The sequence below is a fragment of the Uloborus diversus genome, chromosome 5, assembly GCF_026930045.1.
Source record: "Uloborus diversus isolate 005 chromosome 5, Udiv.v.3.1, whole genome shotgun sequence".
Taxonomy (NCBI): Eukaryota; Metazoa; Arthropoda; class Arachnida; order Araneae; family Uloboridae; genus Uloborus; species Uloborus diversus.
The window spans coordinates 175,787,305-175,803,821 of NC_072735.1; the positions used below are offsets into that span (position 1 = coordinate 175,787,305).

The following is a 16,517-nucleotide window of genomic DNA, read 5'->3' on the forward strand; positions in this document are numbered from 1 at the left end:
GAAAAGCATCGATGTCAGAAGTATGACAATGAAAAAACATTTGCAGGGAAAAAACACACATTCCAGGCAGTGAGAAACAAAGGGATGTATTGGCAAAATTAAAAATTTGGAGATAACCAGTACAAATGTTAGGTGAACCTCTCCTCTGTCTTGGGGCAAACGATGGTACTAGTAGCCCTGGTAGTTGCTATTATAGAGCATGAATTAGAAAAACTTTTAGATGAAAGCCTACCAAGAACCTTATAGACCAAGATTCCACTAGGATTGACCTACCATCATCGAGTTTCCAAAAATTGCTACCATAGATGAAGAGGAAAAGTTGTAAATCAAACGCGAAAGTAAGAATTTCTACTTTTTTCACGTGAACTAATTAGGGTTGATAGGTGTTTGTTGAAAGGTGCCTAAAAACGAGCAATTCATTCTGTATATATATTAATGTTCAGTAATTCTGTATATATATATATATATATATATATATATATATATATATATATATATAAGGTGATTCAAAAATATGGGATAAATTGATAAAATGATGGTTGATCAGTCATAAAACAAGGATCAAAAATTGCATAGGAACGTCTGATCACCAACGTAAATCTGACGCGCTACATGCACACAAAGCCAGAAACTGATCGATGCAAAACAGGTCAGAAATTCATTACACAAAGACAATTTTACACAAGATTTCAGTTTTTAAGATAGGTTTAAAGCGGTTTTTGAAATTTGTGACCTGCAGCTGTAATACATGCGTCGCAATGACAAAGCACTCACTGTGGCAAAAACGAGTCGTTTTGACCAACTTCCATCGCTCGTTTTACCTTCGTTGTGACGCGTGTATTGTAGCTACATTCACTGCCAAAAAATAAGCACGGGGAGGTAAAATGCGAAAAAATGGATAAGTACTGCTTTGATTGAAATGAAATTAGGCAGGAAAGTAGCAAATATGTTTATGGAATGAACGAAACAAAGAATTGCATATAGAGATGAAAACAATAGCAAATTTTCATAAATTATAAGATGACGTCATATCGTAATCATTTACAAAATATTGTTTAACTTAAAACAAACAACAAAAACTGACACTAATAGGGTATGTGAGCCTCCCTCATCTGCATACAAAGTTTACAGAGTGTAAATATGCTTTTTATGAGGGGATTAACCACCACAGAGTCGAGTAATCGCCCTTCCTCGTGTACAGCAGTTTCCAACTCTGTGGGAGTGTCTGCGGATGGGAAAAGTGAACTAGGGGCAAGGCCGAGGACATCCGAAAGATGTTCAACAGGTTTAAGGTCGCGTAAGTACGCCGGCCAGTCCATACACGCAATACCCTCATTCTACAGGTAGTCGTCAACGATAGCAGCTCTATGGGGACGCGCAATATCGTCTATTAAAATGTAAGAAGGACCTACTGCTGCAACGAGCAATCTCACAGTGGGGTATAGGACTTCATCTCAACACCGTATAGCTGTCACAGAACCCCGTCTGTAGATGTGCAGGTCGGTGCGAAACCCCAACGAAATACCTGATACCCACACCATATGATTCTTCCACCTCGGAATGCGTGATGTTTGGTGATGTTCTGGGGAAGATTACGCGCGCCTTGTTCTCGTCAGACCCTTATATGCTTGACATCGGGTTGCAGAGCAAATCTTGACTCATCTGTGAACATAACATTGCCCCAATCAGACACAGTCCAGCTGACATGTTGGAGGTACCACTTTAATTGTGCCCCTCTGGATTAGAGTGAGAGAGAAAAACAAACTTGTGGTACCCAAGAATACAGCCCATTCATGTATAGACTTCGGCACACAGTATTGGAAGATATCGTCTTACCAATAGCCACTACAACCGTATGTGTCACACGTGTAGAGGTCTCTCTTCGGTTCCGCTTGGCTATAACAGCAATACATCGATCTTCCACGTGGTTCGGAACCCTTGGTCAACCGGTCGTATGTCTTTGGGCAAATGGTTTGGCTCGTTAGAAATTGTTTCCATAATCATGAAATGGCGAAGTGATATGAACGCCAAAGAAAAGAGCAGCATCTGTGATTGATTGTCCTGCATCAGTGCGTCCGACACCACGCCATCGCTGAAAATTTTCCATTCGTCTGTCTTGAAAACAAATCGTAAGAAAATTCTAACCACCTTTTATCGGCACTTACAAGCAACTCCTGTAACCCTTCAAAATGCTGCCTTCTTATACGACTGCCTTTTTTTGCATACTTCCTGACACGAAGCCGTGATTGGCTGTTTCCTAACTTATTTGCATACTTCTATCTACCTCTGAGGGAATTGCAGCTTCTCTAATTCGGATTGGCTTAGAGAAATTTACATTTTCATCCCCGTGCTTAGCTTTTGGCAGTGAGTGTGAGTGTATATACTACCAGCCGTAACTTTTAACAGTTGCTCTAAACCTTTCTTAAAAACTGAAACGTTGTTTGAAAATCGTCTTTGTGTAATAAATTTATGACCTGTTTTGCATCCATCAGTTTCACGCTTTGTGTGCATGTAGCGAGTCAGCATTGTGTTTGCGACCCTCTATTCCTAATCCTTATGATGTGACTGATCTGCCATGTCATTTTTGTCAACGTTTTTTGAATCGCCCTTTTTCTATATGTAGTGCTGTAGTTGAAAAATTTAGCGATGAACATTTTCAACTAACAGCTTTCTCCCCCCCCCCCCACCAGTGCTGTAGTTGAAAAATTTCAACGAACAGCCTCTCTCACATACAGCCCAGTATTTATGCATTATAAAATATTGCTTCATTTTATAACTTTTGCTTTTGCATGTACAATTTAGAAACTTTTTCTATGCAAAGAAAACTAGTTACGTTTCGAACGTTTTCGATAAAAATGCAATACAACATCAATTTAATCCCCTATAATTTATCAATAGCTTGAAGTAAAAAAAGAGTATGATAAACCTTTTCCACTAATTTCAGCTGCTTGATCCAGTTTAAGCCAACTGTAATAAATATTGCTCAGATCTGTAAAAGCTTCGAAAGAAATAAAAATAATTTTATTTAAGCCTTGAACTATTTTTATTACATTAAGTATCTTAAAGAACTTACCCTATAATCTGGAATTTGTCCTTCTTTCTCATGCTTAAGATAAGTTGGATTCACCGAGAAAGCTTCTGTAATATCGAGGCGGTTCTTAACCCTGTTTCGAAAACAAAAAGAGGAAAAAAGGTTACAGCTTTAATTTCAAAATATGTGCGAGCGTATTTTTAAACATTTTTCTTGTATTACCAAACAAAATAAGAGTCCGTTTCCCCCCCCCCCCAACTTGAACATTTTGTTTAATCTTAACATTTGAGGCTATCTCTTCTTTGTAATGAAAATAGTAATGTAAGTTCTCTGTAAGCACAACATTATGCAAGTATTTTATGTGCATTCGACAAAAGTTAGCAAACTAATATAGAAAATTTATTTATGGTGTTTATTTCTATAAAAGGTTCAAACAAACCTTCTAATTATATAGGTAGTTTGAGCTATGAGCTGTTGTGCAAGTTCCCAGAGCCTTCTCAAGAGTTGGTACCCAATGAAAACATCGAGGTAAAGGAATATTCGGGTTATAAGATTTCGAGTTATCGAGAGTCAACTGCATGCAAATATTGCAAAACGTTTGAATGCAAAATTACAATTCTTCTGAGGTGTACACACCACACCTCATCAGTTAAGGGTCAAACAATGAAAATATCTACACAACTTCGAGCGGTGATTTCTTAGAATGCAGATGGGTAAAATATCCAATATTGTGTGATTAACTTATTCATTCTGTAATTATTTGCAAAAAGCGGTCCTAAAATCGCACTGACGCGTTTCCATGTTTCTGGGTTACAAGGGTACCTGCTTTCAATGAAAAAGTGTGCTTATAAACACACAGTCATCTATTTTTCAGCTATAAGCTCACTTCTTTTGCATTGAAAAGGGGGATTCCTTGTAACCCCGAAACACGTGTCTGCAGTTTCCTGCAAATTTGTGCAGCTTAAAGTTGTATTATTAAGCTTTACTTTTCCGCAGAAAGGTATTTATTTCTCAATTGTAACAAGATTAAATAACGCAATGTTTACTACATAGTGTTGGATTAGTAACAATAATTGGATCAATAACAATTGTTCAGTAACACAGTATGCGTACATAAGTATGCGTACATACTGTCACGTATATTTACGTACAGCGCTGAGGAGTCGGAGGAAAAATGACCGACTCCAACGCCTTTATTTCGAAATCAGACCAACTCCAATTCCGCAAGTATTGGCAGATTTGCGGACTTGGAGGGAAAATGGCCGACTAGACTCCGACTCTTGACATTTTAAACCTTTGACTCTTCGACTTTGACTCTTTCACTCCAAAATCAATCTGACCCAGATTCTTCGACTCAGACTCCGCAGCCCTGATTACGTAACAGTGTTAAAAAAAAGGATCCTCTTTTCCCAACATGTATTTTTTTTCTACAATACAGGATGTCCCAAAAGGTCGTTTACAAACTTAGCATGCTGGTCTGCCATATCATGATGAACAAGATTTACATAGTAACATACGTTCGCAAGCCCAATGCTGGCGCACTACGCACAGCAAGTCAGGCACTAACGGATGCAGAACATGTCGCATATTTATTACACAAAGACGATTTTACACAACATTTTAGTTTTCAAGGAAGGCTTATAGCTGTTGTTGAAATTTGCTGCCTTTAACTGTCAGACACCATCGCAACGAACGAAGTACCGACCGTCGTAATAACGATCCATTCTGACAAGATTTCTCTGATCGCTGCGTTGTCGTTGCAACGTGATTATGAGAGCTGGCAGGACTCAAATTTTAGCAACTGCTTTAAGCTTTCCTAAAAGACTAAAATGTTGTATAAAACCGTCTTTGTATAATAGATATGTGACATGTTGTGCATCCGTTAGTGTCTGACTTAGTGTGCATGGAGTGCGCCAGCATTGCGTTTGCGAACACATGTTCCTATGTAAATCTTGTTCATCATGATATGACAGACCAGCATGTTAAGTTTGTAAACGACCTTTTGAGACACCCTGTATATATGTTTGCACTGTAATTCTACACAAATAAAAGTGATTACTTGTTGTAATAGATTTATCATTGCACGAATTAATTTTTATCAAAGTGCAATGTAAAACAAAAGGGCCTAATTTTACTGAACCAGTTCTGCTGATTGCAATCTCTTTTAAACTGCAAAAGCAGAATTTGGAATTTTTAAGCAAATTTTTTCATTTTTAGGCCTTCTGAAAATTCTAATGAAGAGCACGAACTTCTCGAGCTTTTTGGATAATCATCCCTGGGTATTAGACGATACATAACACAGTTCAGTAACATGGTGTTTACACAAATACTTTACTTAAAAGTGAATAATACTCACCACATCGTCGAACAATCAAAGCCCACCAGTAGCCATTTGTGAGGATTGAAATTAAAGCTGTCAGCGAGCTATTTAAAAAATAAAATTAAAAAAAAAAACATAAATAAAATTTAAAAAAAAAGAGATTTATTTTATAATTTTTGTTACTAGCTCACTCGTGCGAATGATTCGCTCTCGACAGAAAGCATACAAAAATCCGGTTTATCATATTAAAATAAAGAATTATTTTTTTTGATTTCAATGCAATAACACAACTGTGGTTTTGGAACCTAACCCCAATAAGTTAAGATTGTATATTCTTGGAAATTCGTATCAAAATTTGGTTGAGGAAAACTAGCCGTTCAAAAAGTGCATTTTTTGGCGTATGGGAGGATCGATTCCATGACTTTCGCATTATTATGCAATGTTTTTACTAATTAAACTAGTACTTGTCTTACGTTTCGGTATGTTATACACTACAAAAAAAAAAAAAAATGAAATCGATGAATCGAAAAATATTTTTAAAAAGTTATAAAAAGTTATTTTGTGATTTACGATGTAAAAATATGTGTTTTGCTTCCTGATTTTCACAACTACAGAACTGTAGTTAAAAATCCTGCTTTACACATATTCATAGCTTACACATATTCATGGTAATTTGGATCAGAATTCTTCTAAAGAAAATAATCCATTAAAACGATATTTTTTGGCCCATTCGTAATCTATTTTTATGCAAAAATAGATTAAAATTGGAATAAATTGATAATTAATAATTAATTAATTAATTTGATTACAGAATATTGCATTTTCTTCGGGTCTGAGGTCGCATGGCAAATTTCAAAAGAATCCGATCGCAGGAAGTGGGTGTAATATGAGTTGCAAGATTCCGTTACAAGATACATTCAGGTGAAGCTAATAAAAACGTGTTAAAAACAGGGGGCGTGTTAAACCCCGTTTTTGTCAAAAAACGGGGTTTTTTTTGACAAAACAACCACAATGTGAATTGTCTCTTTATTTTTCATCAAAAGCGGTGATAATAATCTTTGTAATGATGTCTTACTTTCAAAGTAATAGTTTTTCCATATATTTTACCTACAAGTTTAGTAATCATAAAAGAAGAAATTTTTTAATGAGTTTCTATGCTTTATGGTGTGTTTACATTCAAAGAAAAATAATTTAAAACTGCTATGAACTTTTGATAATCCATGTACGTGAACATTTGGTTTTACAAAGAGAATCGAAAACTTCGAATAAAAGTAGGTGTTAAAATTTAAAGAAAATGAAGAAAAACTTTTCTACTGTATTCTCATGGAAAAAAGCTTTTTTCAGAGCTGTTCATTTGCTGGAAGGAAAAAATTATTAACCCCTCCTCCCCCCCCCTTCCCCGGGGTTTTCAAAAATCAGTTGATGATATGACTTTTATACTGCGCAGATAATTAAAAGTTCAGTGTAATCCATTTTTACTTTCTTCTATATCTAATATATAGAAAAAAGTATTAGATTCGTGCAAATTTTCGAATTTCGAATTTTGACGGATTCGAACGTTTTGAGGTGTGCTGAGTCCATTTCGACTATTTTTGGAAAATGTCTGTCTGTCTGTGTGTGTGTGTGTATGTGTGTGTGTGTGTGTGTGTGTGTGTGTATGTGTGTGTGTGTGTGTGTGTGTGTATGTGTGTGTCCGTGTGTGTGTCACGTCTGTGTGTGACCAGTTTTTTGTGGCCGCTCTGCAGCAAAAACTACCGCATGAAATCGAACGAAATTTGGTACACATATGTGCCCCTATGTGAACTTGTGCCCATTGGTCTTTGGCGCGAATTCCTCCAAGGGGGGGTGGAGCAATGGGACGTTTTTTGAGTTACGCGTGCTTGCTATTCCACAGGAAGTAACTGACGGAATCAAACAAAATTCAGTCCATATGTTGCCATTAACAGGAACAGGTGCTGATTCAATTTTGGTGCCAATAACTCAAACGGGTGTTGAGCTATAGAACGTTTTTTGTCGTCAATTGTGACTGCTGTATCTCAAGAAATAATGAACGGAATCCGAGAAAAATTTATCGACAAGTAGTCCCTAGAGGCTATAAGTGCTGACTCTATTTTGGTGTCAATAGCTGAAAAGGGGGTGGCACAATCGAACGTTCTTTTTTTTTCATTGTGAGTTCCGTATCTCAAGAAGTAATGCTACCTTCTGGATGAAATTTGGAATAAATGTCAATCCATATGTAAACAGGCGTTGGTTCAATTTTGGCGCCAATTGCTCCATGGGGGGGGGGGGGGGTTTGTGTGAATAAAAATAGCTTTATAAATGCAACAATAAGAAAGATAAATTGTAATAGACTGTCGTCTGCGTATTTCGCGTGATTTTAACTGTTGGAAAATAACCAGAAAATCGCGATGATTTAAAATTTTTAACTGTTGCCATCTTGCGTTTGTTAACAAATAAAATATTTGTAATTAATTCAAGCAAGGCTTTTAAAATAACTTTCAATTTTCGCTCTTTGCTTTGCTTTTGTAATAATTCAGACATTGGGATGATCGTCAAGTTTTTGCATGTGTAAGTTTGATTTTGTTGGGAATATTGCTTCCTCGTCAAGCATGGGGAGGGATCAGAAAAAAAAAGAAGAAAAATATAGATGAAAGTTTTGTGATAGCCACAACATACTAGTTATGGTTTTGGCTTTAAATTAGTTTCTGAAAACGTCGAGTCAAGTGTGAATAGTCCACTACAATTTCAAAAAATGTTTACCTCCACTCCATCTAACAATGGCCTGAATTCAGGGCAAATGAATGAAGAACCAGCATAAGCAGCGTCTATGTGCAACCATATGTCTTCCTTCGAACCTAATAACGAAGAAACAAACGATTAATCAGTCCGAAAGATTAAGGTTTGTATAAAAGAAACTGCGATACAAAAGGTGCTGTTTCTGTGTTTGTTCCTGATACAAATCTTAGCTTGCAACGTATTAGAGGTGCTTTGATCCTCAAGAATTTTTAAAGGGGGGGGGGGGGTAACTAAATTTAAATAAGATCTAAATTTTCCTAAATTTAAAGTTATAAAAACGTTCAAATTTTCTTTTTACTGCTGAAATGACTTTACAATAGATACATGAATTTCGTGTTGCCTTAAAGCTCTTGATTTGAATATTTTGAATGTATATAAAAACTGGGAAAAATGTATTTTTAAATATAGCAACACTACGTGAGCGCCAGACATAAGCCATTGTACAAAGACCTCTTTAATTTTTCTTCGTAAGTACATCATTGCAGGTGCTATTATTTAAGCTGAGTTGGGCAGGCTTTGATAGGAAACAAGTAGCAAAAGATGTGTCAAAAACTAAACATCATTGAAACATTCCATGTCAAGTGACCTCGTCGTCTCTATCCGACCATCTCCGATTTGAACGAAATTATATAGAGGTGCGCACATGCCTTTGAAACTAACCTATACGAATTTTCAGTTTCCAAGGCCCAAATCCCGGGGATCTAGGATTATAAAAATAAGGGCTCCAAAATGGCGGATCAGATTTGTGAAACGAATTGCCATGTTTAGGCTGATCCAAGGACGAATCCAGAACATTTTCAAGGAGGGGGCGATTATTCTCACTTACAACGTATCTTATTCGCACGTGCTTATGGGGGGGAGGGGAGACTGTCACAATATTTTTATTTAAAACATCTAAAAAAGGGAGATTTAGCCAAGGATAGGGAGGCAGGAGGTTCCGGAACGTATATCTTTACTTTTCGTTACCAAAAGTATTCTAAAATTGCGTTTTTAGAACTTCAACTTGCTAAAAAATCCAGGGAAATGTTTCGAAGATCCCCTTTCATCATCAAAGGTCATCAAAAATTTTATTTTTTGGAACTTCAGTTTCGAAAAATTACCAGAGGAAGGCCTCACTTCCTTTACTAATGTCATCAAAGATGGTTTGCACTTGCGATTTTAGGACTTCTATTCCAGAACATGGCCGGTTCAGGGTCCCGCAAGGGAGGGGCGATCGCCCCTCCCTTGTATCCGCCCTTGGGCTGATCCTCCATTGGAGGCCATTTTTTGGAGTCCACATCCTAGATCCTCATGATTTGTGTCTTGAAAACTGAAAATTTCCATAGGTTGGATTCAAAGGCACATGTCTGCGCCTCTCTAGAACGTCCTCCAAATCGGACATATGGTCGGATGGGGGACCACCAAGTCACGTGACATGGAATTCATCTATGATGTTTAGATTTAGCAGAAATTTTATTACTCTCACCTGTGCTACCTGTTTCCTACCAAAGTCTGTGTGACTCAGCTTAAATAATAACGAGCCTTTCTTACCTGCTGTGATGTGCTGTTGCAGAAAAATTTTGGGCCTTTATACTACGACGTAGCTCTGGCACTCATGGGCTCTTGGACTGAAAGTTTTAGGATACCTACCCCGCCCCTCCCCCCCCCCTCCCTGAGACGATGAAATAGTGGGATAAGATTTTAAACATAACTAAAAAACTCATGCAGATAGAAATCCTTAGATGAGCAAATTTTGATCATTCCCCTTGAAAGTTGAAATCGCGGGCTTAGCTCTCTGAAAGTTAAGGTGTTAAACAATTGAGGCAGTGAGAAGCGCAAAGGGGTGCAAGTGGACATTTTCAAGTTTTGAGTAAAACGCGTTTAAAGATAAGCTCCTAGGTAGGCTTTCATTAAAATTTTTTTCTAAATCATGCCGTACAGCAGCACCTACCAGGGCTACTTGTACTATCTCTTTCCCCAAGACAGAGGAGAGGTTCACCTACCATTTGTGCTGGTTATCTCCAAGTTTTTAATTTTGCCACTTGCATCCCTTTGCTTCTCACTACCTCAATTAAGCTTTAATTACTGAAAGCAACATTATGGAAATATTGTCATGAAAGTGGGATCTTACACACAGTTCCAATCTCTTTCAGGTTGTCGAAAGCGCAGGTACTGGTCGTTCCTAAAGTGGCCACTACCTATTAGAAAATAATAAAAGTGTTGTATTTTGTAGTAAGTTACCGCCCTAAAGCCAGGGCTAAGACAGAAATACTTAAAATACACCGCCAGCTCAGTTATTCCATCCGAGGACTGCAGTTTCGTGCTTTTTAGCACTCATCAGCCCGGAATAAGAATCACATGAGCTGGAGGCGAAAAATCTCTTAAAGGAGCCAAGAGAGCCAAACAAACTGGTAGCTAATGTAGAATTAGCACACCAGATGAGTGACCGCAGCAATGGTGCGGTTCAACTCAAAGATTGATGGCAAAGCTAAGCTTTGCTTCAATACTTAAGAAAAAAGGCAAAGCTAACTTCAAAACTTAGCTTTGCCATCAATCTTTGAGTTGAACCGCACCATTGCTGCGGTCACTCATCTGGTTTGCTAATTCTGCATTAGCTACCAGTTTGTTTGGCTCTCTTGGCTCCCTTAAGAGATTTTTCGCCTCCAGCTCATGTGATTCCTATTCCGGGCTGATGAGTGCTAAAAAGCACGAAACTGCAGTCCTCGGATGGAATAACTGAGCTGGCGGTGTATTTTAAGTATTTTAAGTAATAAAAGAGTTGATTATTACTGAGTTGATGTAGGGTATAGCCATGGGCGCCTCGATGGGAGGTCACTGTGACCTTCCACAAATTTCCTTATTTGGCAAATTTTGTCTGATGATTCGCTAAAATTATCATCAATCGGCCAAATTTGGGGTTCGATTCGGCAAATTGAGAATTTCCACCCAGGGTCGGACTGGCCCACCGGCCCATCGACCCTATGGCCATCCGGACTATGCGCCCTCAAGTCTGAACACCTTTTTTTGAGCAATCACGATTGCTTATTGTTCTCACTTGACAGTCCTTGATGTTCCGGTTCCTTTTTCAGCTTGGACCAGGGCTGCAGCACCACCGTCCACCGGCGGCGGCGCGGCTGCTCCTGACCACTGTCCCCCGGAATCCACTTTGGCTGGGCCATGTCCTACACACGCATGCTCATACACACTCCCCTACGTGCGCACGCCTTTACACACATACACACGCCTACGTGCACACAAGTAAGCCTACACACACAACTATACAGTCGTAACCACCCAGGAGGAGGGACATGCTTGGGCGGGGGAGCCATTTCTAGAAACAATAACTCTAACCAGTAGAGTCTTGTCACAACTCGTGATTGCGAAAAACATAATTTGAATTCAAAGTTTCGGGATTCAAATTAGAGTTAATTTTTTTATTTTTTTTATTTTTTGGTGCAACTTTCCCCTTTTTTTGGCGTTAATAAACTTGTGAGAATTCACTTCGCTTTTTTTTTCTTTAAACCCGTAAACCTGTGTAACATTACTTTTTTCCTTTTCTTTCTTTTTTTTCTTTTCTCTTTCTCTCTCTCTCTTTTTTGCACCTTTTTTCTGCGCCCTTTGGAAGCCAAGGTTGGCGCCCTGTTGCCGGACCAAGTCCGCCCCTGTTTCGAACAACCCAAAATTTAAGTTCGAGACGCCCCGGGTACAGCTTGTTGCTTCATGGTACAAGCTGAAAAATATTGACCTACACTTACCCACATTGATACTTATGAGCAATGGCGTATGCAGGAAAAGGAGGGGGAATGGGGCATGCTGAAAGATGTGGAGTTTTGGGCGCGAAAAATTCCTGACACTGTTTGGGTGTCAATAAAAAATATGAAATTGGCGACGAATAAAGCGTCGAGTATGGCACAAACATTTTTAATTAATATTAGAACCAATGAAAGGAAGCATTATATTAAATATTTACTTAAAAAAAATTAATTAAAAATATTACAGAAAACACTTCATTCATAAAGTATTTGAACACAACGTGTGATAATTGCATGATAATCTACATCCATTCATCTCGGATGCAATTATTAACTATGGTTATACAATTGTGATGGATAATATTGTCAACGGTTTAGAGGGGGGGAGGGTATTGAGGGTCATGACCCTCCCCTTGTATCCATTCCTGCTCTTGAGGGGGAAAACACGAAATTCGCTTTCGTATTTCAAGACTATCTACATTGGAGTCACATGAAATGTGTAAATGTTTCAGGAATAATGTACTCCAAAAAACTGAAACATTTAAAAAAATTTTTTAAACGAATTCCTCATATTTAAACGAGCATTAACTTGAAAATTTTCAATTTCAACCCCCTTTTTAAAGGGGGGGGGGGGTAAGGGTCCTTGCAACTCCAAAAACACGAGCCTGCAATGTTTGATGCCGTTTATGTAATTTTAACTTTGTTTTCATTTACTTTTAGTTGTTACATTTAAGTAAATATTTTATTTGTAATGAAGAAAATATTCCAGTACAAAATTCATATACTTAATATCTTAGAAAAATTTCAAAACTGAGCTTGACGCTTGCTGAATTATATGTTAATTAAAGAAAACATTCTGAAATGACTTGCTTAATGTTTAGTAAAAGGGTGTACTTACAATAAAAGGGATGTCTCCTTTATCCTTATCTTCTTTGATGGCTTTGGCAAGAGTATCACCTCTCAACGACAGATTTTCGTCTGTTGGCAATAAACGCATGCGTACAGCACCTAACAGAGCGGCACGTTCCACGGAAGAATGAGACTAAAGTAAAAAAAAAGACTAAATTAGAAGAAATACGCAAAAAAAAGGTAAAAAAACTCTCGGGTAACCCTCAGTCTAAAACCAATAATAATAATAAAACTTATTCAAAAAAAACCGTCTATAAAGAAAATCTTTATAAAGTAAAAAGAAGCTGAAGAAACCATACACATTGAGCGCGTTTACAAAAGAAAAGTAATGACTCGAATTATTTCCTGGAGTAGAGATTCTCATAGCAACCGTTTACACAACAAACTGAACCTGACCTTCCTTCCTCTGAATTGTCCTAGCACCTCTGCATCTCCCTAGTAAGGAGCAGGTTCGTAATTCTACCTGCAATGATCTGTTTATCCTTTTTCAGCGAATTATCTTCATGACTGAAGGGGGGGGGGCATTTTCCACAGAAAATAAAAATAGGGGTCGGTCCGCTCGAAGGACACAACTTCCCCAAGAAACTAAATGACATTCCTCCAAGACATCGTATTTTGTCCATGTACTCGCAATGGCAAAGTAGAGTGCATCACAACAGAGTTAGTACGAATAGTGTAATGATGAAAACAATTAAATAAGTAGTAATTGTGAAAGAGCATATTAAAACATTTTTTGATGCAAAAATTATTTTCCTTCGTCACTCGTTTTAGAAAACTAATGTCTTAAAGCCTGCCGAAGTTTCAAGAAAAGTCGCCAAATTTAAAGACTTGAGGAAAAATGAAAGATACCACAAGACCTCACCGTCTGCATGTGGCAGGATATCTACTTGCAAAGCATGTCAAAGATGTCTTCCATTACTCACCGAAACTCGCTAAATTTGGCAAATTTTCTTAAAATTTCTTCAGACTTTAAGATCTCATATTTCTATAATAGGGACATGAGGGCAAATAATTTTTACGCATCTAGGAACATGTTTTATTATACTCCTACTGATTGCTACTTATGAAGTCCATAATGATTGAAGAGTATTAAAAAGAAGATGATGAGAGGAGGAAGACACTTTTTTGTGGATATTGCTGCATTACATAAAACCATTCAGCTGAGCAATATGAGCCTGAAGTTTCTGTCACTGAACCGCATATTTCAAGAGCCCAACCATTGTATCAGGTAGTATTCAGGACCTTTAAAGAACGATTACTTACAAACAATATGCGACTGAAAATCACACGGAAACCTTTTTACTTGAACAATTGAATGATTTCACATACCTTGCACGAGAATACACAATGCAAAAACCGACTAAAATTTCTCTTTGCTTACAGGTATTGCACTGATATCTGTATTGTAATGTTTTATAGTTGAATGTTACGTAAAACTTTTTAAAATGAAAAAGTAAGAAATGCAAGAGTTTAATCAGACATTGCACTAGCCGCCAATCGAAAATTCAGCACCTATTTCTCAATAACGGGCTTAGCTCACTTGGCAAAGCACTGAACATAGTCCATAGAACATAGACGCAATCGTATACATATGCATGCATTTCCAGTCTCTCTATATAATGAACACCCCCCTAATCTGATCACTTTTATTCGTCCCCATGAGTGTTCAAAATAGAGAGAGTCCACTGTATTTCATGGGTTGTCTAGGGTGTAAATAAAAAATTGTACTGTGTGTTGTTTTATTGGAAGGTCACCTTCTTTGTGAGACAATGGCACTTTTTTCCCACAGCTGTGGGACATGACAAACAAGCGAAACTTTAGACAGTTTTATGTGTGCTTTAGAATACTCTTCGGGGGCATTTGAGTTTCCGACATTTGTAACATAGTAAATCCGCCCGTCTACAAGGGGCCTCAGTTACCGAGTGATCTGAGCGATGGCTTGGTACACTTGAGGTGGTGGGTTCGACGCCCGTCCTCGCTTCGATGTGTCTCACCTTCTTTGTGCCATAAAGTCTTTCATATTGTACTTGTACAATTTGTACCATTAAATGAAATGTAACGGAGTTAAGGCGAGCTTATGCAGTTGGAGCTTTGAAGACGAATGTAACTACAAAGTGATCTACAAAGTAAGTTCGTACATAAAGGATTAAAATGAGCATCAATAAAGCCCAAACTCGAGATCTTTACAGACACCGAAGTTTCTTTGCGGATTGTCATACGGTTTACAAAAAAAGAAAAAATAATAATAATAAAACAGAACGCTAAGATGGGCCTCCATGGCTTAATGGTAGTAGCTTCGGTTCGTATGCCGGAGGTCGAAGGTTTGATTCTCACCCGCTGTCTGGGCTTTATTTCCTTCTCTATGTGTTGTAAATTTTTCCTGTTTCTGTCCGGAGAAAAATATGCGGTCCTTTACGTATGTAAATCTGAATGTGTCGGATCTTTTAGTTCTTCAAGCTGGGGCAAGTCTTGAAGCCACGGCCCCAACGAATTTTCCTTCAAGTTCTTGTATGGAATTTCAAAAAAAAAAAAAAAAAAAAAAAACTCACAGAAATAAGGTGAAATTTTCGACCCACAGAATTGCCACCTACGGCAAGTACTACCGGCTTACTGCCCGCTAGGTCCTTCACTAGAAGTTAATCAGCTTCTGGTATTCGCAACTGTAATAAACTATAGGGGGCGTTGCAGCCAGTGTCTAATGGCGGATGAAAAAGGTAAAACAAACAAATGCCGTAACTTATAACTTGCTTTGACGCTTAGTGAATGACAGTAATTTTTCATCATCGATGTGAGAAGCTTTCTTTTCTATTCTTCTGAAATTACATTACACCACAAACTGTCTGAAGCCTGTAATTTACCCCAAAGAAAACACATGGAATGGAATGTTTTACCTTTTTCTTTAGTATTGTTAATCACCGCAAGGTAGTGTATTCGAACTCTGGAGTTGCGAATAAATAGAAAAAAATAAAATTAAAAAAAAATAAAATTAAAAAGAACGCTCTAATGATATTCCAGTTTGTTTTGTAGCTCACGGCCTAACATTTGCACTAGCAGACGATATTTTATCCATGGCATGTATGTAACTGTAATCGAGTGGGGAAAGTTCGCTTGATGATTTTTTTAAATTTGCTTTTAGAATTAGTTCGCACCTGTCAAAATAGTGCACCGAAGAACTCTTTTGTAGTTGCGTCATACTTTGTGCTTAGTATTATAGCGCCGAATAATGTGATATTCACAATTCATGCAAAGTTTTTTACATTTTAAATTGTGAGTGCTTTCTTTTCTTTCTTAAATGTTTCCATTTTACTAGTCTAGGAACGTTTTTTCTTAACGTGTATAGTTTACGAAAAATGGGAAATCTTATTGTTAATGTAAATGTACTGTTGAATTATTATATGATATTATTTGTTTTGAGATGAAGTTCGTTTAAACTATGATGGAAAATTTAATATTATTGATTTTCCATCTAGAGAAAAATACATTTTTGATAAAGGGCAACAATTTCGTATTTTTAATGATGAATTGGAAAAAAAGGAGTACATTATCATTATAATGTAAACAAGTTGAAACCAAATGGCTATAATAATCTTTCAAAATATCGTGGGGTTACAAATGAAACCCACTAAGTAAAGTATAATTGATTTTCGGATTTTTAGCTTTTCTTAATCCCGGAAATCAGATCTTTTGACTGATGAAATGTGTTAAGTCATAGCTTATTTTTTTCTCTTAT

At 37.4% G+C, this 16,517-nt stretch overlaps 1 protein-coding gene across 1 annotated transcript in view; it reads right to left on the reverse strand.

The window, feature by feature from the left end:
• The window catches only part of LOC129222844 (aromatic-L-amino-acid decarboxylase-like), a 48,903-nt gene that overhangs the window by 8,877 nt on the left and 23,509 nt on the right, over positions 1–16,517 (reverse strand). The window contains exons 5-9 of the mRNA XM_054857395.1: positions 12,777–12,920; positions 10,258–10,324; positions 8,112–8,206; positions 5,388–5,455; positions 3,074–3,164 (exon numbers count right to left, since the gene is read on the reverse strand). Coding sequence (XP_054713370.1) covers positions 3,074–3,164; positions 5,388–5,455; positions 8,112–8,206; positions 10,258–10,324; positions 12,777–12,920 — 465 coding nt within the window. The remainder of the gene's footprint in view (positions 1–3,073; positions 3,165–5,387; positions 5,456–8,111; positions 8,207–10,257; positions 10,325–12,776; positions 12,921–16,517) is intronic.